The 27,457-nt window shown below is 57.1% G+C and overlaps 1 protein-coding gene across 4 annotated transcripts in view; it reads right to left on the bottom strand.

The window, feature by feature from the left end:
- The window catches only part of CELF5 (CUGBP Elav-like family member 5), a 47,424-nt gene extending 25,038 nt beyond the window's left edge, over positions 1-22,386 (bottom strand). The window contains exons 1-2 of one of the 4 annotated variants that reach the window (XR_006715574.1): positions 21,991-22,382; positions 3,162-3,244 (exon numbers count right to left, since the gene is read on the bottom strand). Coding sequence is in view for 3 of the 4 variants with exons in the window: in XM_045491432.1 (XP_045347388.1) it covers positions 3,162-3,244; positions 21,991-22,249 (342 nt within the window). In the remaining variant the exon portion in view is untranslated. Of the gene's footprint in view, positions 1-3,161; positions 3,245-21,990 lie in introns of all 4 variants that reach the window. The other 3 variants (XM_045491432.1, XM_045491428.1, XM_045491427.1) reach the window with 3 other exon arrangements.
- Positions 22,387-27,457: the final 5,071 nt, after the last annotated feature.

Here is a 27,457-nt window from a genome sequence, read left to right as displayed (position 1 = left end):
CGGAGGCTCCGCTGTGTCTCCCGCACTCAGCAGCTCGCCTGGCACATTCCTACCTCCCGGCTCGGCACACGCCGTCCCCACGCCACCCCTGTCTCCATCTGCCACAATCTTCCCCATCCCTCGAGACACGACGTGGCTCAAATGCCCTCTCCTCCGAGAAGCCGCCTTGTCTGCCGCCCGAAGTCACCAGTGCGGGGCCCCGGCTCCCCCCACCTAGAGCCACCGCGATGCTGTCCCGGCCGCCACACATTCGCTGCTCATTTTGTGCTCGCCCGTCATAGTGGGTTGAACGGGGACTTCCCTGAGATGTGTCCAAGTCCCAACCCCCAGAACCTGTGGAATCTGGAAAAGGTGTCCTCACAGATGTGATTAAGTCACGGATCTCGAGATGAGTTTTAGGGTGAGCCCTAGACCCATCGACAGGTGTCCTTATAAGAGAAGGGCAGAGGGGGAGGGGAGACGTATCGACACAGAGGGCGGCCACGTGGCCACAGAGGCAGGGATTGGGGTGATGCGTCCACAAGCTGGAGAGCCACCGGGAGCTGGAGAGACGTGGAACAGAGTTCCCCACAGCGTGGCCCTCCCGCCACGTCGCTTTCAGACTTCTGGCTCCCAGAAGTGTGACAGCATAAATTTCTGTCGCTTTCAGCTCCCCAGTGCATGGCGCTTTGTTACAGTGGCCCCGGGTCACTAACCCGCCCCCCCCCCCCATTCACTCCGACCCGGAAAGCTTTGCTCCAAAAGCATCCCGAACCCCCCATCCCTACCTCCGCTGTCCCTGCCCCAGCCGCTTGCCCGAACAACCACAACTCCCTGCGGTCCCTCTGGCCCCTGATGCTCAGAGAAGGTCCTTGAGCTTCCTGTCGAAACAGAACCCGCATCCTGAGTCTGAAAATCGCTCTAAAAGTCCCCCCCGCCCCCGTCGCCTCTGGGCTCCGTGGTGTCCTCACCACCGGAAGTCCTTTCATTGGGGTGTTCGTTCAGGCGCTCAGTAAATGTCTGTTGAGTGAACCCATGGGTGTTGAGGACTCGAGGGGCCCCCCCTCTAGGGAGAGACCCCCCCCCCGCCTTCTTCTGGCTTCCCTCCCGGCTGCTGATGGAGCCCAGAGCCCAGCTTCGGCCCCCAACACAGAGGGCGCTGCTTCCCAGGCCCCCAGGGCCTCAGGCAGTGGAGGCAGAGGCTGGCTTTGGCTCTCAGTGATTCCTTCAGTAAAATGGGAGAAGAGAACTAAGAATGACTGAGCTGGGGCCACTGCTAGAAATCTTAGCGGGTCTCCAGGTGGGTACGGATTTCTCCGGGCAGATGGCTCAGAGCCCCCAGCCAGAGCCTGGTGCCACGCGCCGGAAAACGGTCCACGGACACGGAAGGGCTGGGCGCCCACACGGGGTCGGCCGTCAAGTCCCCATTCTGCCGTTGGCTGGCTGCTCGACCTTGGACAAATCCACTACGAAACCGGTTTCTTCCTCTAGGCGCCCAGAGCCCCCAGAGGTTCCTGCCAGAGGGAGTGTGGCAGACAGCGTGTCGCCCCACGACGAGGCGCGAGGCGGTGCCCTCCTTGCGCCCTGGGGGAAGCCGGCCGCCATGCGGTGAGGCTGCTCAAGCTGTCCCCCTTGGGAGGAACTGAGGCCTCTTGTCCACGGCTGCCCCAGGGGCCAGCACGGAGGCGGACCCCTGAGTCCCAGTCAGGAGAGACTCTGAGCCACGACCCTGCGGCAGACTCGCTCCCTAATTCTGGCCCCCCGGCCACTGGGATCACGAATGCTGCCTGTTTGAAGGCACCAGGTTGTGGAACAATTGTTAGGCCACAGGAGATAACTAATGGGGTCCACAGAAACTCCACTGTGCCCCCGGGGGCCAGCCTGTATGGATGCACCTGCCCTCCAGTCCCCAGTTGGTTCGGGGAGGTGATGGCAGAAGGTCCGATGGAGGGAGAACTGTGAATCCTTTCTCGGATGTCACCTCCTCCGGGAAGCCTTCCGTGACCCCCTTCTCTACAGTCTCCTCCCTCCACCCCACCCCGTTATACTCTTCCAATGCTGAAGACCAGAGAGGTTAAGTCACCGGCTCACTGCTGCTCAGCAAGGACTGCTTGCTGCCACGTCACCTCCACCCCTCTTGTCTTCACCCCAAAAGGGGCACTCTGTTCTTGACTATGAGGTTGAGGCCAGCCCCTGGGCCATTTCCGGTGCTTGTTCAGACCCAAGTCAACCCTTGCCATGATGGCATGCTCCTGGCGGGTGCACCCGGTCAGCCCTGTTGCACCCCGATTCCCAGCACTTGTGTCTGCAGATGTCACCCAAGCAGCCCCCAAATGTCCCTGATGCTGAAGAGTCCACGAGAGTCCCAGAAGGAAGGGTGAACACCCCAGAGCCCATGGGATGCCGTGGGTCTCACTGTGCCTCCTTCGATTTCCGTGAACAGACGCTGCCTGGGGACCGGGCTCAGCTGGCTCAGGCCGACCGCCCTGCCTGCACTGGGGGCAGGGGCTTCCTGCCCACCCCAAGAAGGCAGGGCTGACAAGGGAGAGCCAGCGGAGACGGAGCCTGGGCCAGCCTCCCCTGGGGGTGGAAAAGCTGCCCAAACACCCCCTTCATCAAGGGGCCGTAGCTCTATCTGCTCGTAAGGATGAAGGGTAAGAAAATCCCTTTCCTTTTCATATGGAGAAGCAGGCAGCGTCTAAGCTCCTCCTGGAGGCCCTCAAGGCCCTTAGGACTTGCCCCGTCCCCTCGCTGCCCTCCCCTCCTCCCCCTGGCTCCCTCGCTCACTCTGCTCCAGCCGCACAGGCCCCCTTGCCGTTCCTCCAACGTGCCAGGCACGATCCTGCCTCAAGGCTTCTGCACATGCTGTTGCCTTTCTCTGCTAATGCTTCCTCGTCCTTCAGGTGTCGGCACAATGACACTTGCACGCTGGGCCAGGCCTTTGTGCCGTGTGCAACCTGCACGACCACACACAACCACTCTGGTGTGAAGCAGGGAACATGGCGGGCAGTAGGCACTCAATAAATGCTCTCTCTGGTCACTTCTGTCCCTCTGCACCTTATCCCTCTTTCTGAGTCCAGAGGCACGCGGGCCTCACCGCTGACCCCAGGCAGGGCCTCAGCCTTCCCCAGGGTGAGAGCGTCCCCTCCATCCCCACACCCCAGACAGCACCCAGGACTCACCCCGGGCAAGGTCTTCTGTTCGTGCAGGGCAGTCTGAGCTTTGATGGCGGAGTCCCTGGCACAGTAGGTGAGAAAGGCACAGCCTGGAAGGGAGACAAATGGGGGCGTTGAGAGAAAAGGAGATCGCAGACCCAAGTTCACAGCAGCATTAATCCCAACGGCCAAAAGGGGAAGGGAGTCAAGTGTCCACCAATGGATAAACGAACACAATGTGGTCCGTCCACACCCTGGAATATCATTCTGCTTTGAAAAGGAAGGACGTCCTGCCGCCTGCCGCCGCGTGGACGGACCCCGAGGACACTGTGCGGTGACAGGAGCCAGACACAGAAGGACACGTCCCGCGTGACCCCACGCACGGGGGCTCCCCAGAGGAGTCCCGTCCACAGGGACAGAGAGTGGACGGTGGGAGCCAGGGCTGGGGCAGGGGGCGGGGAGTCCGTGCTTCATGGGGACAGAGCCTCAGTCTGGGGAGATGGAAAGTTCTGGAGACGGGTGGTGGGGGCGGCTGCACGACAGTGTGAGTGTGCCTGATGCCGCTGAGCTGTGCGCTTGGAAAGGGTGAGGAGGGTGAATTTAATTGTATTTAACCACATTTTTAAAAAAAGTGGAAAAGAGGGAAAAATCGAGGTAGATTTTATGTTCTTTTTTACTACAAGCCAAAAAGAAACAGGACACTGGAACCAACGGTATTGGGGGGGGGGGGGGACAATAGCCGTGGTCCAGCCGCCCCTCCCCCTCGGTGAGCTAGGGAAGGGGAGAGGAGAGTAGCTGTTAATTAAATCCGCGTCCGACGCCAGATGAAGAGATAGGCAGAGCGCGGGGTGAGGGCCGGTGGGGCAGTGAGGCCGCGGTTGCCCGAGGAGGACGGTGGGGAGTGCACCTGCAACCCCAAGGATGCAGAAGGTGCTCCAGCACTGGGAGGAGGAGCACAGCGGCTCTGCCACGCACCTGCTTCGTGGCCTTGGGCCGGGCGCCGCCCCTCTCCGGGCCTCAGTTTCCCCGCTCCGAGAGGGTGGTCCCAGAGCGTAGAAGGATGGGTCAGGGGCGGGGGCGGGGCTGGAGGGGGCGTGGCGCAGCGGAGCCAATCAGGAGAGGGCAGGGGGCGGGCCAGCCCAGAAGTGGTCCAGAGCGAGGGTGTGATTGGTTGGACGCCGTCCTGGGCCGGGTGGGGGCTGGGGAGGGGTGCGAAGCGCGAGAACTGCAGAGACCAGAGACACGGAGAGAGACGCAGAGAGGCCCCCAGAGAAAGACCGATGAGATAGATCAATGGTGTTTTGAAAGATGTCTGCCTGAGGCGGGGTGTGGGATGCAGGCAGGTGGCAGGTCCCCTGAGATGGACCCGGGGGGCCGGGCCTCAGCCCTGGACTCTGCCTCTAACCTCTGTGGACCTCACGTTCACTGCGTGTGAAACGAGACCATCGTCGTCTGCTCTGGCGCCGTGGACCCTGTGCCCACCACCCCCAGCTCCCCCCTGGAGCCTCTCTGCCTCCTCCGACCCCTAGGGCCCCCTGTGCAGAGCCCTGGGAACAGCCCCGTGGTGCCCAGTTTTGCTCCGGGCAGGAGCGAACTAAAGCCGCGTCCTTCCTTCTGGGATGTGGTCACCACGCTGCCATTCCCACCGGCTGGGCCGGTTGCTGGGGAGGGGTCCTCTGGTGCCCTGGGGAGCAGGGCTTTCTAGCGTACAATGGTGCAGCCCCCGTGGAAAACGGTTTGGCGTTCCTCAGAAAAGTTAAACATAGAGTTATCGTAGGACCCAGCAACTGCACGTCTGGGTCTCTACCCAAAAGAATTGAGAGCAGGGACTCGACAGATATTTCAAACAGATATTACGCATGTTCACAGCAGCATTATTCACAACGGCCAAAAGGCGGCACCACCCAAGCGTCCATCAACAGATGAACGGAAAACACGATGGGGTCCATCCACACGCTGGAATATTATTCTGCCTTAAAAAGTGAGGAATTCTGACCCCCGCTGCAACGCGGATGAACCTTGAAGGATGTTATTATGCTCAGCGTAATAGGCCAGACACAGAAGGACAAGGACGTCCCGTCCCCAGAGGCAGAGAGTAGACGGTGGGAGCCAGGGGTGGGGCAGGGGGCGGGGAGCCGGTGCTTCAGGGAGCCAGTTTCCATGTGGGAAAATGAGAAATTCCAGAGACGGATGGTGGGGATGGTTACACAACAATGTGAGCATGCCTGATGCCGCTGAGCTGTGCACTTAGACGCGGTTAAGACGGCGAATTTAATCTTATGTGTATTTTACCCACAATAAAAAAAATTGTCATGGAGATATATTAAAAACAACCCCCCTCCCGTGGGGCGCCTGGGTGGCTCAGTCGGTTGAGCTCCTGACTTCGGCTCAGGTCATGATCTCACAGCTCGTGAGTTCAAGCCCCACGTCGGGCTCTGTGCTGACAGCTCGGAGCCTGGAGCCTGTTTCGGCTTCTGTGTCTCCCTCTCTCTCTGCCCCTCCCCCACTTGTGCAAGCTCTCTCTCTCTCTCTCTCAAAAACAAACATTAAAATATATATATATATATATATATATATATATATGCCAAAAAAGTGCAGAAGTGTAACAAACAACTATAAAATCACGTAACCATTTTCCAGGTCGAGGAATAGAACACAGATGCTCCCAGAAGCCCGGGTGCTCCCATCCCATGACAATCTCCCCCAGAAGTCACTGCTACCTAGCTCTTGTGATAATCACGTCACTGTTCTTCATTATGGTTCCCTGCCGGGGCGGGGGGGGGGGGGTGGGGGTGGGTGGGTCACTAATCAGTGTAGCTGAGTGCTTCCTGCCTTTGAACTTATATAAATGGAATCATAGCATATGTACACTTTGTATCTAGCTTCTGCCACTCGACAACAGGTGGTTGTGTGTATCAGGGGGTTAATTCCTTTTCCTGGCTTGTAGTGTTTTGCCCTGTGAATATACAGCAAGGCTATCCATTCTCTTGTGGGTGGGCGTCGGGGTTGTCCCCTGTTAAAGGCTATCATGAATAAACATGCTGCGGAGCGTTCTTGCACAGGTACTCTGATGCGCAAGGGCATATCCGGAAATGGAATTGCTGGTTACAAGGTAGGCTTATGTTTAGCTTTAATCGATTCTTTCAAACAGTTTGCCAAAGTGGGTTGTACCAGAGCATTCTCCAACCAACGGGTCTGACAGTATTTATGCTTCGTTTTCCCCAACCCTTGGTTTTGCCAGCCTTTTAGATGTTAGTCATTATGGTGGGTGTATCATTGTATTTCATTGAGATTGGAACATACATTGCTATAGTTATTAATAAAGTCGGGCACCTTGTGGCTTTGCAGGAGTTCTTTATGTGGTGTGTAAATAAAGAATACTTTGGGGGCGCCTGGGTGGCGCAGTCGGTTAAGCGTCCGACTTCAGCCAGGTCACGATCTCGCGGTCCGTGAGTTCGAGCCCCGCGTCAGGCTCTGGGCTGATGGCTCAGAGCCTGGAGCCTGTTTCCGATTCTGTGTCTCCCTCTCTCTCTGCCCCTCCCCCGTTCATGCTCTGTCTCTCTCTGTCCCAAAAATAAATAAACGTTGAAAAAAAAATAAATAAAGAATACTTTGTATTCTTTTATGGTTACATCTGATGCACACATCTTCTCCCAGCCCATGGCTGGTCTTTCTACTCCTTTTTTGGTGTTTCTATTTTCTGAATTTAATCCCCCAAGGTCTTCCGGGAAAGGAGAGGCGCTAAGACAACTAGCCTAGGGCCTGAGAGAAATTAGGCACAGCCAGAAAGAAATTGGACTGCAGGGAGATGTAAAATAGAGGCAAAACCCTTCCTCCTTGGGTCCTCTCTTGCCCGTGGGGCCTCATTTGCAGAACATGGAGTGTGCTGGTCCTGGGAGGGGAGGGTGGGACCCCCGAGCAACCTTCAAGGCCAGGAGCCTGTGGGTCTGGAAGGTTTGCAGCCAGAGGGACGCAAACCAGATTGCGTGCCGCTGTCCTCGGTGCTGAAACGCTTCCCTGTTCTTTTGACCCGCTCTCTTCCTGGCCTCTTTCTCTGCTCTGGTTGGTGAAAAGGTGTGATGTTTACCCCTTTCTGGCTAAATACAGCCTTGATTTCCAGTTCTTATCAGGGCTGAATTGTATTCCCCTCCCCAAAACTCATATGTTGCTGTCCTAACTCCCCAGGACCTCAGAATAAGACCCATTTTGGAAATTGAGTCATTGCAGATGAAATTAGTTAACCTGCACCAGATTCTCCTTTAGTCTCAGAAGGAACCAACTCAACCAACACCTTGATCGCAGACTTCTGGCCTCCGGGGAGGTGAGCAAACACGTTTCTGTTTTTGAAGCCCCCTGGTTTGTGCTAGGTTGTTTCTGCAGCGCTCGCAAACTAATACAATCCCCAGTCAGCACAGACTTGTTAGTGATGTTAATAAAGCTCACTGACTTCTAATCCGAAGAAGCTTGTAGTCCATAGCGACTACTTAGTCCTTACAACAAACGCACAAAGTAGCTGCTAGTGTTGCCCTATTCTGCAGATGAGGGGCCAGGGCACAGAGTGGGGGTGTGACTTGCCCAAGGTCACACAGATGGGGAATGGAATATCCAGGCCCCATGGGCTGTGCTAACCACTGGGGTACACTGCCTCGAGCTCGCATCTTTTCTAACATTTTCCCCAAGGCCTAGGGGAGGGTCATAGGCACCTGACCTGCCTCTCCGTGAAAGGAACTTTAAGACAGTGCCAGGATCCAATGCTGGATCAAATGCCATGAGCCCCATTTCAACCGTTACATCCTAGTCCCAGAGGGACCTTCTGACAGAAGTCACAGCCCATGCAAAGCCTACGCTGGATGAACCTCTCATCTCAATTCCAGCCCCGGCCACCCCTCCCTCCCCTCACCCCCCACCGGCCTCATCAATGACAAGGGGGCCAGGTCTTGTGTCCAGCAGCTCCCTCCCATGCTGGCCAAGCCCTGCGTTCTTCCCAGAATGCTTGGCTCTTGACCATCCCTTCACACCCACATGCATTTTCAAAGCCTGGACCAGGGTTGATCTGGGGGGTGGGGGTGGGGTGAGTGGGGTCAAGGCCTGCAGATCCCTCTAGGCCCAAGGGCAGAGCAGAGGCCAAAACGAGGGAATCACCGTATATATGAAAGTTTCCTAATAACTAGATCTTTCTCATCACGGCTCCTTTGGGAAAGGAGGGAGTTCCCCATCTCTGGAGATGAGCACCAGTGGCTCCCCAGACAGGAAACCTCCTTGCCAGAGACTACTGAGAATCCCTGCTCATGCTGAGATCCCCTGCTCTCTGCTCTCAGTTCTGAGCCTTTGGGGATCTCATGGCTCAAACCTGTAATAATGATAAGAGTCGATGTCCCCCGGAGCACCAGGAATCTTACAGGGGCTCCCCACCCATTGCAACCCTTTGAATCCTCAGACTAGCCCAAGAGAATGGGATGATTGTATTCATTATTATCCCCATTTCACAGATAGGGAAACTGAGACAGCACCTAGTGAGGAATGCGCCTGAGGTTTCATCACATCGGGGCCAGAGGCGGGATTTGAACCCCGGAGGACTAACTCCAGTCTGCGCCTCCTCTGCCAATATTGTCCCTCTTATAAAGATAACAGTAGTAGCCATAACAGCTGATTCACAGAGCACTTCGACAGGGTGGCCATTATCCTGGGAAGTTGGCTCCAGGACCCCTCCTCTCTGCAGGAGCCCTACCAGGCGGGTATTATGCAGAGTATGCAGGAAGCAGCAGGTAAGGGTTGAGCTGGAATTTGAACCCGGGAGTGGGGGGGGGGGGGCTGGAATATGACATCATGGGCCTCCCTGCCATCCACTGTGCTTGGAGGCTTTGATCCCCAGGGTGTGGAACCACAGGGGCACCCAGTCCTGCCATCTTCCCTGAAAGTCGAAGCCTTTCATATTTTAAGACAAAGGTGGCCTTAAGAGCATCTACGAAAAGACAATCGTACTCCACCTACAATCTAGTGTAGACACGGACTGTTTGTATCCAGATAGACTGAATCAGTAGGGGGCTACTTAAAGATACAGGCCTCCCAAACGTGGGGCCCTGGGGTAACGCCACAGAGCCTTCGAGAATAGTGCCCAACTGACAGACGAAAAGTCTGAGGGTCACAGCGGCCCAGGTCACCCACAGGTAGCGACAGAGCTAGGACTTGAGCCCATACCCGCATGACCCCCTTGCACAGGGCTCTTTCCCCAGCCCACAAGGACACTCCTCTCTCCGGCCTCGGAAATGCCGTCTCTGAGGAAGGGAGCAAAGGTGGCTGTCTGGTCCCTCCGTTGCAACCCGTCTCTGCTCATTCTGTGCTCTGGGGACAATGCCCCGACTAATGGGTGACGCTGACAGCTCCCAGGCTGGGAAGAGGCACATCGACGCACCCCCATGTGTGGTCAGCATAGAGGGAGGACTAGAGCACAGGACAGAAGTCAAGGGGGGGCAGAGCCGAGGGCAACATGGGGCAGGGCAAAGACTGAGCCCGGGCCAGGCGGGGCAGAGAGGAAAGATGGATGGGACACTCCAGGCAGGGCTCGGACGCCCTGGCCGTCCCTGAGAGGGTGTCGTGGATTGTCTTGTCCCCCGGAAAAGTCGTGTGTGCATTCCACACCCTGTGCGTGGGACCCAACTTGGAAAAAGGGACTGTGCAGATGTAATTAAGGATCTGGAGATGAGGTAATGAGGTGGGTCCCAGATCCACCTGGAGGTCTGGGGGGCATCAGGGGAAGGACCCCCCCCCCCGGGACTGACTAAAAATCCCCCAAAAGGCCCAGCAAGGAAGTGCCACCAGCACACAGAGCCAAGTCCTGGGTCAGACCCCCCCCCCCTTAGCTGGAATCCTCACTCCCGAGGGCAGTTGTTTTTATCCCGTGTTACAGATGCGTGAACCCAGGCTCAGAGAGGCTTAGTGCTTTCCTGAGGTCACACAGCAAATCAGAAACAAGCCCTTCAGCTGAACCCAGAGTCAGGGTTTGTGGCTGGCGGGGAGGTGGAGGTGGGAAAGAGCTTTTGAGTTTCAGAAAATCCCAGAGTGCAGGAAAGAGGCCTTAAGGGGCCTAAAGAAAAATCTGTTTGAAAATGAAATAGAACAATAAAAATTGTTGTGGTTTTTTTCCTTCTTACTGTTCATGGTCGTCACTTACGTGGGTAAATCTGGGATTTCTGTCGCTTGCGCGGAGCTGGCCAGGTCTGGGGACCGGCCACGGCCACGTGCCTGGCTGCACCCTGTCCCCCTCCCCTGCACCCCACGCTCGGCATCTCCCCTCCCCCACCCCCGCCCCGCACGCGGCGGCGAGCCTGTGCGGGGCGCTCACCGCCTATCCTGTCGGGAGTCATTCTCCCCGCGGGACAGGGAGCTCCCTGCGGGTGGGAACCAAGCGTGCAGGTCACCGATGTGTCCCCAGAGCCCAGCACTGCGCCCAGCGCGCTGTGTGCGCAGCAAGCACTTGGGGGCAGCTCACGGCCTCCAGGCTGGTCCGGTGCCCATCCACGCCCTCCTGGAGCTGCGGTCCCCTCCGCCCCCGGGTCCCCCCTTGCTGCCGCCACCGTCTTCGCCACCCCCCCCAAATCAGCCCTGCCCCGGGGGCCACAAGAGGGCGCCCGTGAGCATTCCTCTGCCCCCAGCCTTCAGGGGCTCCCACCTCCCTGGGGGCAAAAGCCTCAGTCCTCTCCGTGGCCCCCAAGCAGGACCTGCCCTCCCCTACTCCTCTCTCCCCCTCGTTCACTCTTTCCCAGCCACACATGCCTCGTCTGTTCCTCCAACACTCCAGGCCCAGTCCTGCCCCAGGACCTTTGCATGGACTGCTCCAGAATGCGCTCTGCCAGATCTCTGCACGGTTCACTCCCTTCCTTCAAGTCTTGGCTCAATGTCACCTCCTTAGTGAAGGCTCCTTAAGCACCCTGTTTAAAGTGACGGCCCTCAACCATCCGCTCACCCTGCTCTGTTTTTCCAGGGCCCTTACAGGCCGCATACAGGTTTCCCTCGCTATCCGAAAGCAGAGCGTTCCTGTGAAACTTTCCCGTAACTTTCCGTAAAGAAGCAATTGCCACTGGTTTATGTGGAAAACTTTTGAACATTCCCAGACCCCCGAATTGGCCTCTCTTAGGCTTTTCTGATAAGTTAGGACACATCTTGCTAATGGAGGCACAGAATTAAACGAGACAAGGCCCAGATGCTTGCAGACACGGTTCAGAGCTCCGGCTGCAGGCATGCCCGAGTGTGGTCCCGGGGAAGGCGCTCCGTGGGGCTGCCCTCGCTGCTGGGGGCTCGCACTGCCTCTATAAGCCTTCCCCGAGTGCAAAGCCAGAGCTGAGGGCTGTTTTAGCGTTTTGCCTTTTTTCATAAAAGCAAGAATCTCCTTCAGATTTCTTTCGGTTACCAAAAAAGGTGCTCATGTAGGCCTTTCATAAAAGCAGAGGGAGTAGCATAATACGGACTTTCCAGGAGCAGAGGGTACCTGTATTATATTTATTTCTGTCTCCCCGCCTCCCCCAGCCCACTGAAATGTCCTGTCCACAAGGACAGTCAGTTTTTCATGGTTTTTTTTTTCCCCCCAGGGTTCCCAGGACCTAAATAGTGCCAGGTACACAGTAGGCGCTCAATGAATACTTGTGGACTGAATGGATGTGTTTTCAAACCGACCTGCTCACATGGAGACCATCTCTCTTCTGAGGGCAGCGACATTCGATCCCTTTTTATCCGTCCCCTTTCCTCCCCCACGCCCAGCACGGGGCCCATTCAAGATTTCCTGAACACCTATTATGTGCCAGCTGTACTGTGGAAACAGATGCAGGAAAGACACGCTTGTTCGTCTCTGATCGCCAACAAGGACCGCACCACAACAGGTCGAATCCCTTTGCTCCCAAGCCCCCTGCATGCCAGGCGGCCCACCTTCTTGGCCTTTAACCTTGGCTCTGGGATCTCGCGGCTAAAGATGGGCTCAAACCCTGCCCGATGCCCCTCTCTGCTGTGTGATCTTGGGTCACTTAACCTCGCTGAGCCTCCACTACGGATTACGGAAGACATCTCCTTGTGCTGTGGGGCCACCCTTCACCCACCACCTGCCCCCCGCACCTTCTCTCCTCCCCCCATCCTCTTAGCCCCAGACCGTCCCCACTTTGCTAAGAACAGTGGGGCGGACAGCCTCTCCCGTACTCATTGCCCCTCCCCTCACTTACAAACCCACTGGCTCCCGTGCAGAGGGCATGACTTCGTGCGCATGGCTCCCACCCCTGGACCCCTCACCCCAGCGCATCATCTCTGGGGTGACCTTCTGCCTCCCTGGCCGGGCTCCTTAGCCTCCACTGCTGACACCTCCTCTGCCCCAGACTTACACATCGGGGCTTCTCAGGCCTCGTCTGGACACACCCTCAGTCTCCTGCCCCCAGCCGTCTTGACTCCTCCCACAGACTCTCACCATTGCTGCACAAACCACCCACCCATCCACCTGTCCATCTGTCTATCCCTCCCCCTGTCCATCCCATCATCCGTTTTCCATTCATGTATCTACCTGCCTGTCCAGCCACCTATCCACACATCAATTCACCCATCCACCTGTCCATCCATCCATCCACCCACCCACCCACTCACTTGTCCATCCGTCCGTTCACCCACCCACCTGCTGTGTCCCAGGCACTGTTCTAGGCCCTGGGGACACCTCCACCCTCATGCTGTATTCACTCTAAGGGGGGGAGGGAGGGAAAAACAAATAGCGTAAACACAAAACCTATGATCTACGGTGTGTCAGGAGTCTTCATTTTCACAGGAAAAAAAGGAAAGCAGGGAAGAGGGGTCTGGAGTGCTGGAGGGTGGCTGTGATTAGAAATCATTTCTGCAGGGAGGCGGCACTGAGAAGGTGAAGGTTGAAAGGCAGGAGGAAGGAGGCATGTGAGTATCTGGGGGAAGAGGAACATTCACCAAGTAGGTGACATCTGAGCCAAGACCTGAAGGAAGTGAGAGAGTGAACTCTGCAGAGATTTGGGGGAACGGCATTCCAGGTAGCAGAGACGGCTCATGCAAAGGCCCTGGGGAAGGACCGACCTGAGGAGCAGCCAGGAGGCCCGTGTGGCTGCAGCAGAGCGAGCGAGGGGGCGAGAGGGAGGAGGGGCGGCCAGGGCGGGGATGGGGCTGTGTCCCCAAATCGTGGTAGAATATACATAACGTAAAATGTGCCACCTTAACCGTCTCTCGGTGCACTGGCATCAGGCACGCTCACGCTGTCGTGCAGCCGCCCCCACCACCCGTCTCCAGAACTTTCCATCTCCCAGACTGAGACTGCGTCCCCAGGAAGCACGGAGTCCCCGCCCCCTGCCCCACCCCTGGCTCCCACCGCCTGCTCTCTGTCTCTGTGGACGGGACGCCTCTAGGAGCGGGGTCACGCGGGACGTGTCCTTCTGTGTCTGGCTCCTGTCACCGCGCACCATGACCTCCAGGTCCATCCACGCGGTGGCAGGCGGCAGGACGTCCTCCCTCCCTGGGGCTGGGTCACATTCCGGCGTGCGGATGGACCACACTGTGTGTACTGACATATCCACCAGGGGACACTTGGGGCGTTCCCACTTTGGTGCTGCTGTGAACACTCCCCCCCCCCCCCCCCGCCACTCATCACCTCCGTCCGTCTGTCCGTCCAGGCCAGCGCAGACATCCTGTCCACTGCTCAGAGCGCTGGACTCCCTACGGACACACGCCAGGTTCCGATCCTGAATGTAGCAGGACTCAGGAAATAGTGGAGAGAGGGGGCAAGTAGGTGGGTGAGGAAACGAGCCCCAGCCCCAGCCATCCGCCTCGGGTCGCTCTAGATGATGCCAGGTCCCTTGTGGCACGTGACGAATTTGCCGTGTGTCCTGGGGGAGGTCTTCCCCCCTCTCTGAGCCTCTGTCTCTCACTGTGCATGAGGCTGCTCTAGGGCCCCCAGCCACGGGGGTGGGGGGCGTCATCTGCAGAGGGTCAGGGACAAGGAGTCTCTCCCCTAGCGCTGGCCACACCTCCAGGCAGTTTGCTGTCCTCAGGAGCCCCTCAGAGGGACCGGGTGCAGCCATGGTGGAAGGAAGCTCTATCCCACACTCTAGGACGCTCTGTGCCTTAGCTTCCCCATCTAGAAAACGGAGAACCCAGAGTCCATAGTCTCCAGATCCTGAGCTCCATATGGGATGCTGTCCTTTCCCTGCCCCCTGCCTTCCAGGGCTCTCACCTCACTCGGAGTAAAACCCACGATCCTCTCCAAGACGCATGAGACCCTGAGCGACCTACCCTGTGTCCTCCCTGCCCTCCCTCCTTCCTCTCTCCCCTTGCCCTCTGTGCTCCAGCCACACAGGCCTCCTCACTGTTCCTCTCACAGGTCAAACGCATTCCGGCCTCAGGGCCTTTGCATGTGCCGTTTCCTCTCCTGGAATGCCTTTCCCTTGGCTTCAGAATCACAGCTTTCTCATCTGCCATTCAGGTCACCTGCTCAGAGAGGCCATCTTTGGCCACCCAAGCTATCACCTCCCGACACACATCTTACTTTTATTTTCTTCATGGAAAGTCAATCCAATCTGAACCTGACTTGTTTGTTACCCAGGTTATTATCAGTTCCCCTCTCCCCTGGAAGGGTTTGTGTCCCTAGACCCCAGTTCAGCGCCTGGCACCTAACAGAGACATGGAAAACAACTGCTGGCTATCTGACTGCCTGCCCATGTACTGAGGACACCTGCAACATGAAGGACATCACTCAGAGTACGTGCATTAATCACGTTATGTAAGTGAACGCCAATTTCTGCAACTACTCTGGAAGACAGCTTTCAATATTCCTTGTCTTTTACAAATGAGAAGCCAAGACTCAGAAAAGATGAGGTGGCTTGTTCAAGATCACAGAGAAACAAGAAAAAAAAAAAAAAGAAAAGCACAAGCAGGAACAGAAACCAAGCCTGTGAGACCACAGACCCGATGGGTCGTTCCCTTTCATTACGTGTCGAGGAAGGTGGCAAATGCTGGGAACGTATCCATCCACCCCTCCATCCCTCCGTCTTTCATCCATCCATCCGTCCATCTGTCCATCCCTCCATCCACCCATCCATCCCTCCCTCCCTCCCTCCATCCACCCATCCACTCATCCATCCATCCATCCATCCATTCATCCTTCCATCCCTCCATCCCTCCCTCTCTCCATCCATCCATCCATCAACCCATCCCTCCATCCACCCATCAATCCATCCATCCCTCCATCCATCCAGCCCTCCATCCACCCATCAATCCATCCATCCATTCATCCTTCCATCCCTCCATCCCTCCCTCTCTCCATCCATCCATCCATCCATCAACCCATCCCTCCCTCCTTCCCTCCATCCATCCATCCATCAACCCATCCCTCCATCCACCCATCAATCCATCCATCCATTCATCCTTCCATCCCTCCCTCCCTCCACCCACCCATCTCTCCTTCCCTCCATCCACCCATCCATCCCTCCCTCCCTCCCTCCCTCCATCCACCCATCCATCCACCAATCCCTCCCTCCCTCCATCCATTTATCTATCCATCCGCCCACCCACCCATCCCTCCCTCCTTCCTCCATCCATCCATCCATCCACCCATCCCTCCTTCCCTCCATCCATCCATCCATCAACCCATCCCTCCATCCACCCATCAATCCATCCATCCATTCATCCTTCCATCCCTCCCTCCCTCCATCCATCCCTCCATCCATCCATCTACCCATCCATCCCTCCATCCCTCCCTCTCTCCATCCCTCTCTCCATCCACCCATCCTTGCATCCATCTACTCACTTATCCATCTATCTGTCCATATTGTAAGCAGCCCACCCTCCCATAACCATTCCCCATCCCCACCCCCCAACGTCTCATTCCCTCATGCCCTCATCCATCCACATGTTCCACTTCCAAATGACAAAGAAGACACAGTCCCTGCCCCCACAGAGCTTACATATCAGTGAAATCCCCATGACGCCAGGCCAACAGGACTATTGCCAGGTCAGTGTCTTCCCAACCCAGCAGCCCCTTCCTCTGGCACTGGTCACCTTCAGTCCAAGGAGAGCCAGTCCCCTTGATGGCTCTCACCCTGAATCTTCACCGCCACAATCACATCTCTTTCTTTGCCTCCTCTACTCCTCTTCCAAAGTGGGTCAAGACTCAGTCTGGGAGGTGGAACCCCTAGCTATATTGCTGTGTGACTTGGGGCCGAGTGCTACACCTCTCTGAGCCCCAACTCATCATGTGATCCATGTGAGGGAGGGGAACTTGGTCCCCTGAGAACACAGGTCTGCTTCTTTGCATTTCTAGTTTCCCCACAGTGTGGGCTCACCCCAAGGGGAAGCTTCCTCTTTTCCCATCCTTCTGCATAAGAAGCAGGCATATCCTGAATGAGGCTGGGAGGCTGGAAAGGGGCTGGCAATGGCAGGTGAACAGACATGAAGCGCCCTTTCCGCCCAAGTCTGAATTCCTCCCCTGCTCTAAATTCTTCCATGGCTCCCCAGTGCCCTCCGTCTGGGATCACAGGCCCTCCGGGGTTCAGCCCATGCTGACCCTCTGGCTTCACCTCTGGCTTCACCTCCCAGGTCCCACCTAATTCCTTCACCTCCTCCAGGTACGCCCTCCACACCTCCAGGCCTCTGTAAACCCAGCTCCCTCTGCCCACATGCATGAGGACGTCTGCCTAGCTGACTCACAGCCATGCCCATCCCAGGGCCAGGAACACAGTACTTGTTTCGGCGAATAAACAAATGAAGCACTTCCTTAACCGGGCAGGCTCCTGTTCTCCTTTCAAAGCCTCTGTTCTACAGCCCCTCGTCCTCGCCGCCGCCGGAGTTCCCAGGCAGAGCCCCAGATTCCTGTCCAGTTCCCTCAACCCTGCCTCCCTCCCTCCGACCCAGCCCTGACCATCACTCTGAGTGCTAGTGCCTAGCTCTGCCTTGCCATCAGAGACCTTCGCGTTTCTCGTGCCCAGTAGCGGCCCCAAAAGGCTTTCAGGAAGTGTTGGCCGAACGAACGCATGGGCGAGTAGGCATGGCCCTGCCTAATGGCCAGGCTCTCATCTGCCAATGTCAAGGGTGAAAGAGAGACAGGAGCCTGTGTCAGACATCCCCAGCGCCAGAGCCTCTCAGAAGAGCCCCCCAGGGAAGTCCCACAACAGAAGGGGACGCTGGGGCTCCCAAGACCCTTTGTTCCTTTCTCATCAGGGCAACCCCCCACCCCCTTCGCCAGAAGTTTCCAGAGGTGGCACTGCTCTGGGCCTTTGCACATGCTTTTCTCTGTGCCAGGAACACCTGTCCCCACCAACGGATCCTTCTCACCCTGTAGGCATCAGCCCAGTCCCACCATAAGCCCAGCTCCTGCTGACCAAGCATGTACTCTGTGCCCGGCTCACGGTCCTCCCCTTCCCCACTGCTCTGACAGTGAAAGCCCCGCCGTCTCCCGACCCTGTAGGCGAGAGCACGGTCTGCCAGTAAGATTAGAGAAACCAGATCATCTCAATGCCAAGCTCAGAACTGCTCTTTTATACTGACCACCTCCTCCAGGAAGCCCTCCTGGTCTCCACACCTGCAGGGGCTCCTCTGGGCTGTGTTCCCACCATCGCAGCCTGAACATCAATGCCTTTAACCTCCTCCTTCCTCACTGAGTCCCTCCTACCAGACTGGCCTTGAAGGCAGGTCAGGTCTTGGCAGGGGAGGGTAATCTGTGTTGCCCAACATCATATCCTGGGTCTGGAACGGCGCCTGGCACACAGCAAGTGCTCAATAAGTGTTGGTTACAGGGATTCGTGTCTTGTTCAACCCATCGTGAATCCACAGGGATGCCTGGTTGCACGGATTCCCATCTCCCCATGAACGCCGCACACAGTAGGTGCTTAGTCAACACTCTCTGCCCGAAGGAGGGCAGACATGATGTCACAGTACGGCCTGTAAGGCCCCTGTTAAATCGGGGAAGAACGGGCAGCTGGGGAAACTGAGGCACGGGGAGGGGCACGCCCAGCTCAGAGTCGGGCAGCCGGCCCTGGCGGCTGGCCCCCAGCACCCCCCGCGCGCCGTGCTCACAACTCCTCCCTCGGTGCCCCCGCCAGGCAGCCCTCCGTCTCCCTGGGGCTGGCGCGTCACCCTCGGAATCTCACGCCTCAGAGCTCAGCGTGCTCCAGCCTCCCCTCCTGCCGCGGAGTGAGCAGCTGGGGCTCCCATGGAAACCACAGGCCTCCACCCGGCCCCCCCACCTGCACCGGCCCCCCTCACAACCTCCGCTTTAAGACAAATATTGTCATTAACATGCAAATGCATATGTGATTACCATAAATGGGGGGCCTCTCGGGCGGTGGCTGCCGAGCCCTAGAGCCCTATCGTGGGAGCCTGCCCCTGGCGGGGTGGGCATCGAGGCTCCTTCGGCCCCCATCGGGAGAGAGAGGGACAGCCCGGCCACGCCAGGCACCCCGGCGGGCCCCCTCTGCGGGGGCTGTCCCCTGGCCGGAGCCAGGTGGGGGGACATGGGGACACCGGCTGGTGGGAGCCCCCCAGTTCACCCAAGCTCCTGGCTGGGCTCCCTTTCTGGTCTGAGTGAGGAAGCGGCCTTGCAGCCTCCCTGCTCCCCCTTCTCCGTGGCTCTCCCTGACTCCCCCTCCCTGCCTCTCCCTGGGTGTGTGTGGTGGGGGGGGGGCTCCACTTGCCTCGGTTTCTCTCTCTGTCTGTGTGTCTGTCTCCTGTCTCTCGTGGTCTCTCCTTGTGTCTCTAAATCATTTCTCTGTCTGTCTCCATCCCTTATCTTAAAAGCAAAACAAGCCAGAGCCCAAGGGCCTGCCCTCTTGCTGAGGACCCTGTCTTTCCCATCCTGCCCCCTACCCCGACACTCAGGTCCCAGAGCCCCCCCCTCCCCCGGCACGGCTGGGCCTCCCACCTGTCACTTGGTCTCACGGGGGCCCCACAGGCCATCAGGCATCGGGGTGCCTCATGCCACAGCCCCTTCCTCCCCAACACCATCTTTGAGGGGCGCCCGACTCTTGGCCTGGGGGGGGGGAACCTGTCACCCCTCCATCACACAGATGTACTTTTGCATTCCCTGGGTTGGAGGGGACACAGGTGGGAGACAGTGAGGGCCCAGGTTCTGGTGGGTGTTTGGGAGCCAGTACTGACCCCTCCCGGCCTCAGTTTCCCTTCCATGTGAAATGCGCTGATGCTCGCAAGCCCACCCCAGTGGCTATCCGTTCGGTGGGGGACTGAACAGGCCCCAGGTATGACAGTTAAGGATGAGATGATGGTCAGGACAGGGATGCTGATGACCCATGCTGCTGTCCCTTCTAGCACCCCTGGCGTCCGTCGTCATGGGATCCCCTGGCATTCGGGAGCCCAGAAGGCTCTGGGGCTGGGGGGGGGGGGAATCTCTCCCCCCCCACCCTCACCCCCGCCAGGGCCACACCCCCAGCCCTCGCTGCTCTCAGCCAGCGCCAACAGCAGGCATCCTGTGCCCATTGGCTCCCCAGAAATGAAACCAGGGAAGTGTTGGCAGGAGGCGCCTGAACATCCCCTGTACTTCCCATTCATCACTCCACCTCCCTTTGGCTGAGACCCAGAGAGGGGCAGCCACTGGCCAAAGGTCACACAGCGGAGCCATCATCCTAGCTGCTGGCCCTTGAGACCCCCTCACCTCCAGCTCCCTCCCACAGGTGAGGCCCAGCCAGGCCCAGCACAGGGGGTGTCAGGAGAGAGATCCGGTGTTGGAGGATGGGCGGGAGGAGACGTCCCCCTCCCCACCCCAGGCCCTGCAGCCGGGGGGGGGGGGGCCTGGGAAGTGGAGGGTGGGAGCTGGGTGTCACGGACACCCGGCTGCCTAACTGTCACCCTTCTGGGAAAGACCCCGAGACGCCCCTAACAATCCCCAGCCAGAAAAAAAATAACCCGACATTCAAGAGGCCCTGCTTTGCCGACAGTGGGGGAAACTGAGGCTCCAGCCCAGGCGGAAACCCAGCCACAGTCCGTCCCTTCCCCTGGTGGGGGTGGGGGGTGTCCAGGGGAGATTTAAAAATGAGCAAAGGGAGGAGGGCCACCCAGGGTGTGCACCCCCTGCCCCCCATCAGCTTCCCTCACTCAGAGCCCACCGACAGCCTATCGGTTCAACATTTGGGGGGGGCACGTGGACACCCCCTCCAGCCCCCACCAGAATCTTTCTAGAAATGGGCCCTTCGGCCGTACCGGGGGCGGGGGGCTTGTGCAAAGCGCCCTCCATGCAGCCATGGACCCCTGAGCTTGACTCATGGGCAAATGGGAGCCCTCTGCCCTCCTAGTTCACATAGAGGAATTCAATTTTCCAAGCTCCCCCCCACCTTTTTTTTTTTTTTTGGTGATGGTTGGATTTGAAAAGAGGTGGGGGATGGGAGGGGTTTCTTTCCTCCCCCTAGGATACCAGCTGGAGGGTCTAGCTACAGTGACAGGCCCTGGGTCCATCCCACCAGACTCTCCCTATGGCCTGCCCGGGTCCATCATCCACCCATTCATTCATTCATTCACTCATTCATTCATCCATCCATCCATCCATCCATCCATCCAACAAGCATGTATTCATGCTTCCCATGGCAGCCACAGAGAAGAAGGGGGACAACGGGGTCTGAAATAGGTCATGAGCCCCGCTCCATCCCCAAGGAGCCTCCAGGGTCCTGCCAGGGGTGTCCAGCACAAAGCCTTCACTGTCCCCACCCTCGGTCACCGACACCTGATGGGAGAGCCGTCAAAGCCACCGTCATTCAGACACTGGGCCCATGATCTGAGCCCAGGGCTGGGGCCACAGTCCCTGGGCGCCTCCTCCCAGCATCCCATCTGAGGGAGAATCAGGTGGGAGGGAGGTGGGCAGGCCTCCCCACCCCTCCTGCCTCCCCCACTGTGCTCCCGGGTCGCCCACGCCTCCCCGTCCACCTTAGGATCTGGGCTCTGCCAGATGGACGGTCCAGGCTCATCGTCTTTGGCCTCAGACCTCAACACATTGCTAACAGGCTAGGCCAGTTTTAACTTGAGCCAAAGGTGGAGGCAGGGAGGGGGAGGGCAGAGAAATGGAGGGGGGATGCTGATCCAAACAGAGAGGATGGGCGGCGGGGGTGGGGGGGGAGGGCAAACCATAGCATTTTAACCACCCAGGGCTGGGGAGGCTGGCGCCCACCCCCCCACTAGCCTGGCTCAGCTCCCTGATACCCCCACCCCGCTTTCTTTGTAGTTACCGATTAGCCCGGGGTCCTGGGCATCCGTGTCCCCTGCGGCTGGCCGGACCTGCCCCGCTGGCCTGGCTTTGTGAAAATGACCAAAGCAATGGAGTCCAGAGGTGCAAACTTCCCCGACGGGGCCTGGGGAGGCCGAATGAATGAGGGGGGTGGGCAGGGAGGGGTGGCGAGGTCCGGGCAGCTCCTCCAGCAAAGGGGCAGGAAAGAGTGGGTGAGGGAGGGAGGAAGGGGTGGGGGTCCAGGGGGAATGGGAGGGAGAGGCAGAGAGAGAGAGAGAGAGAGAGAGAGGGAGAGAGAAGGATGCTGGGGGGGGAGAGGATGGGAGGTAGAGGGAGATGGGAGAGGAGAGAAAAGGAAAGAGAGAGGGAGAGGGAGAGGGAGAGAGAGAGAGAGAGAGAGAGGATGCCGGAAGGTGGGGAGGGAGGGAGAGGGGGCGGAGGAGGGGAGGGGGCCAGCTCGAGTCTGTCAGCTGCACCCCCAGAGGGGGGAGGAGGGGTAGGTGGAAAAGGGGGAGAGCAATGATGCTGTGGCGGCGGCGAGCGGAGGGAGGAGGTGAGGAGGGGAGGGCTGGGGGAGAGAAGATGCCGGAAGGTGGGGTGGGGAGGCCGAGGGGGGAGAGGGGAGGGCGGGGAGGGGGCCGGGGCGCCCACCTTTGTGCATGCCCGTGTAGGGGTCTTTGAGCACCGTCAGCTCGTAGATGCGGCCGAACTGCTCGAAGAGCGGCTTGAGGTCCTTCTCGTCCAGGTTGCGCGGGATCTGGCCCACGAAGAGCTTGATGGCGTCCAGGTCCTTCATGCCGTCGGGCTGCCCCCCGGGGGGCTCGGGCCCGCTGCTGCCCACGGGCGAGGGCCGCGGCTGCAGAAGCTGCTGCTGCTGCCGGCGCGCCTCGCTCTCCGTCAGGCGGGCCATGGCGGGCGCGGGCGGGCGGCGGGCGCGGGACCGAGCCGGCGGCGGCGGCGGCGGCGGCGGCGGCGGCGGCGGCGGGCGGCGGGCGGCGGGCGGACTCGCAGCTGGAGCGACGGACGCCGCCTCCCGCCTCCCTCCCGCCCCGTCCCCGCGCCCTCCTCCCTCCTCCTCCGCGCGCCCGCTCGCTCCAGCATCAGGACCACAAAAGGGCGGCTCCGCAGCGGCCCCTGGCGGCCGGAGCGCGCGTCGACGCGGCGGCGCCTCCCGCGCCCCGAGCGGGCGGGGGACCGAGGCCGGGGAGAGGGGGGGGGGGGGGGGGGGGCCCGGCCGGCGCCCAGGGGCACCCGCGGCCCCCACCGCCACCAACAGGAAGAACGCTAAGGGTGGCGCGCGGTCCTGTAGGGTGCCTCCTGGGCGTTTACCCCGTCCTCGGCGCTGGTAAGCGCGTAACTCGGTAACGGTGGTGATAGTTAAGAGGATCATGGTAATAATAGTAATGAAAGTAATAATACCGGCAGCAAAACATAAAGGAACACTTTATATATATATATATATATATATATATATATATATATATATACACACACATACATGCATATATATGTATATATACATCTATGGATACAGGGATAGATGCATCGATGCATCGATGCATAGATGCATCTATGTATCTATGCATCTATGCATCGATGCATCTATGCATGTATAGATGCATCTATGTATCTATATATATGTATATACACACATATATGAATTAAAAAATTTATATATATAATTTTTTATATATATTTATATCTATATATATGTATAAACTTATTGTCAAGTTAGCTAACATACCCCGTATACAGTGTGCGCTAGGCTTTGGGAGTAGATTCCCATGATTCGTCACTTACATCCAGCACCCGGCGCTCATCCCAAGCAGTGTCCTCCTGGATGCCCATCACCCACTTCCCCCTCTCCCCCATCAATTCTCAGTTTGTTCTCCGTATTTAAGAGCCTCTTACGGTTTGACTCCCTCTCAGTTCGTATCTGTTTTTTTTTTTTTTTTTCCTTCCCCTCCCGCATGGTCTCCTGCTAAGTTTCTCAAGTTCCACATGTAAGCGCAAACGTCTATCTGTCTTTCTCTTACTGACTTATTCCGCTTAGCAGAATACCCTCCGGTTCCATCCACGTTGCGCAGATGGCAAGATTTCATTCTTTTTCTTTGCTGAGTAATATTCCCTTGTAGAATATACCCCACATCTTCTTTAGCCATTCATCTGTTGATGGACATTCGGGCTCTTTCCATACTGTGGCTATTGTCGATAGTGCTGCTATAAACACTGGGGTGCATGTGCCCCTGTGAATGAGCACCCCTGTATCCTCTGGGTGTATTTGCAAATGACGTATCAGATAAAGGGCTAGTATCCAAATTCGATAAAGAACTTACCAAGCTCAACACCCAAGAAACAAATAACCCAGGGAAGAAATGGGCAGAAGACATGAATAGACACCTCTCTAAAGAAGACGTCCGGATGGCCAACAGGCACATGAAAAGATGCTCAACGCCACTCCTCATCAGGGAAATACAAATCAAAACCACACTGAGATGCCACCTCACGCGGGTCAGAGTGGCTAAAATTAACAGCTCAGGCAACAACAGATGCTAGCGAGGACGCGGAGAAAGGGGATCTCTTCTGCACTCCTGGTGGGAATGCAAACTGGTGCGGCCACTCTGGAAAACGGTGAGGAGGTTCCTCAAAAGACTAAAAATAGACCCACCCTATGACCCAGCAACAGCACTACGAGGGATTTATCCGAAAAGGAACACTTCAATACTACCATGGGCAAGGCACTGTGTTCAGGACTTTTAAGTCTATAGCTTACTGAGTAGAAATAGCAATCATCCTCCGGGGATTTGGCAGCAAAAAACTCCCAAAAACCAAAAAAAAACAAAACAAAAACAAACAAAAAAACCAAAGAACAAAGATTTAAAAAAAAAAGAAGAAGAAGAAGAAATAGCAACCGTTGTGTTTTTATCAGCGGTAACCAGAAATAACATTTTTTTTTCCCTCACACTTGCTGTGTGTGCACATACTATTCAAAATATTTCAAAGGATAGTGACACAAATTTGGACCGAGTGCTCTATGGGCATCATGACACGCTGCCTTAAAACTCTTCAAAGATGTCCCCAAATGAAAACCAGAGTCATCTCCACAGCCCACAAGGCCCTGCAGGACCTGCCCCGTCCCCTCCCTGCCTTTCCCTCCTCCCTCTCTCCCCCTTGCCCATTTTGCTCCAGCCACATGGGCCTCCTGGCTGTTCCTCCCACACGCCAGGCCCAGTGCTGCCCCAGGGCCTTTGCACAGGCTGTGCCCTCTGTCTGGCGTGCCCTCTCCCAGATGGTGCATGGCTCACTCTTTCCTTCCTCATCACCTTCTCTCTCCACCTTATCTAAAGTCATTCGGCCCCCATCACACGCTTCCTCAGGCTTGCTTTTTCCTCCATAGCATTTACACCCACTTTAACTTAATTCTAATATGCTATATCTTTAATTGTTTATTAATAAACCACATAGCTCTGTCCAGGTGCCAGGCTCTGTGCTAGGTGTTCGACATGTACAAACTCATTTCATCCACACAACAAACCCTTGGGTGGGTACACATAAACAGATTCTTACAGGCTGTAGTCAGAGTCAGTATCCGACGTGACTCTTGACCTCGGGGTTGTGAGTTCGAGCCCCCCGTCGGGTGTAGAGATGACTTCAAAATGAATTAGATAAATAAACTTAAAAAAAAAAAAACACTTAGTGTAATGTTTAAAAGATCAAATGCAAAAAATACAAGGGACACGATATCAAAAATTTACATAAAGGCAGAATTAGTATTCCTGAGTTTTCCCGTTGACTCAGCATGGCAGTGTTACTGATCCCTGATTTTAATTTTTAATTTATTGTATTTTTATTCATTTTACATTTAAAATGGTATTTCAAAACCAAGACGGTATCAGTGACAATGTCCCGCTGAGCCCAAGGAAAAAATCAGCAATACTGATTCTATTTAAAATGTCGACATTCCAGGGGCGCCTGGGTGGCGCAGTCGGTTAAGCGTCTGACTCTTGATTTCAGCTCAGGTCATAGTCTTGAGGTTTGTGGGATCGAGCCCCGTGTCGGGCTCTGTGCTGACAGCACGGAGCCTGCTTGGGATTCTCTCTCTCTCTCTCTCTCTCTTCCTCTCTGCCCCTCCCGCGCACGCTCTCTCTCTCTCTCAAAATAAATCATTAAGAAATAAAATAAAATGTTGACATTCTGTTCGTTATGGATTTGTTGTTCATCAGTGTTGATTTTTAAAATTGCATGAAAAGAATCCCTATCTTGATGACTGAATTTCCTGCACCCCCTTAAACTGCTCCGCAGGTGAGCTCACCCCGGTCCCTCCCTGCACAACCAACCCTCAGAGCAGCCGTAAGAGGGAAGTAATGTTTCTATACTCACTTGGCACAGGGGAAACTGAGGCTCAGAGAGGTCGAGTCGCTGGTGCAAGGCCACGCACAAAGAGCGCCGGGGTTTGAACCCAGCCGGCCGACCCTGGAGCCCGCAACTTCCCACGACCCCGCACGTCTTCTTCGAGCTACAGGTGGCTAAGCCTTCGGTTCCTTATTTGCCAAGTGACACCCCAGAGCGAACGGGGTGAAGTCCCTGCGTGGATTCAGCGAGCTCATGGGTGAGACTCCGTACAGCGCCTGGGACACTCTCAGCCCCCCCCCCCGCCGCCCCCAATAAACGGCTGTTGTCACGACTATTACTGGCAGGGACCTGTCCACCCCCAGACTGGAGCAGGACATCAGGCTTGGCTAGGAAGCGGGGGTGGGAGGGGTCACGGGTCCTCTTACAGCCTCCAGCCCTTGGTCCTGACCAGCCCCCCCCCCCCTGCCGTTCCCGCTCAGCCCCAGGATGGGCTCGTGGAGCTGAGCTGGAGGCAGGCACCGTCTCCATGGAGATCTGAGCCTGATGCCCGGAGCCCTGTGGGCCTCTGATGTGCCAGGAGAGTGGGGAAAGGACAGAAATTAAACCCAGCAGGCCCCCTGGGAGCCAGAGATGCCTTTTCCTCACTCTCTTACTTCTACCCCAAACAAAGGGGTGGGGAAGGCTCTAGAGAGAGCCCAGCCCCGCTCCAGACTGACCTTGGGGACGTTAAACCCAGCATCCCACCGTCTGAACGATACCCGTCCCTGGAGCTCATTCCCTGGCCCGGGTGGGGTCAGAAAGCAGCCTGTGCACCTGGAAACATCTGGAGCCCACACGGCCGATGCTCCAATTTGGGAGACCCGGTCACAATCAGCATCCTAAGAGTTGGGACGGTACTGAAGAAGCGGGGGTGGGGGGGCGGCGGGAGCAGAGCCCGGGGTGGGGGGGGGGGGGTTGGGGGGAGGCTTCCAGAAAGTCCCTCGGCTCCCCGGTCTTGGGGACCCGTGCCTGCCAAGACAGGTGTCAGAATGTCCTCATCATGGCGCCGTGTGGACCGACATGCCGTGGACGCCTGGGGGGCCTCCGCCTCCCGGCCACTGTGAATCCTCTGCTGGGAACAGGGGTGTGCAAAGCATCCGTTCATGGCCCAGCAATCGGCTCTTTGGGGTATAAACCCAGAAGCTGAATCGATGGGTCAGATGGCGACTCTATCTTTAACGTAGTGAGGACCCGCCAGACTGTTTTCCACCGCGGCTGCCTCGTCTCACATTCCCCCAGCCGGGAGCGAGGGCTCCGATCTCCCCACATCCTCGCTGACACCTGTTATTCTCTTATTTCCTCTTTTTTTTTTTTTTAAGTAGTCGCCACCCTGGTGGGTGTGAGATGCACAAGCACTATTTACGTGACATTTTCCTTGTTATCAGTCACCTCTTGAAAAAAAAAAAAAAACACCTTAAATAAATTTATCTTAAAGGCAAATTTACATTGTTGCCTTTGAAAGGAACGAGGTTCAGGGGGGCCTGGGGGGCTCAGTCGGTTAAGCGTCTGACTTCAGCTCAGGTCATGATTTCACAGCTCGTGGGTTCGAGCCCCGCGTCGGGCTCTGTGCTGACAGCTCAGGGCCTGGAGCCTGCTTCGGATTCTGTGTCTCCCTCTCCCCCCGCCCCCCGCCCCCACTTTGCTCACGCTGTCTCTCTCTCTCTCTCTCTAAAATAAACATTAGGGGCGCCTGGGTGGCGCAGTCGGTTAAGCGTCCGACTTCAGC

This window comes from Leopardus geoffroyi, chromosome A2, assembly GCF_018350155.1.
Source record: "Leopardus geoffroyi isolate Oge1 chromosome A2, O.geoffroyi_Oge1_pat1.0, whole genome shotgun sequence".
NCBI classification, from domain to species: domain Eukaryota; kingdom Metazoa; phylum Chordata; class Mammalia; order Carnivora; family Felidae; genus Leopardus; species Leopardus geoffroyi.
The sequence above is the reverse complement of the archived record's forward strand: the minus strand, read 5'-3'. Positions and strand labels throughout refer to the sequence as shown.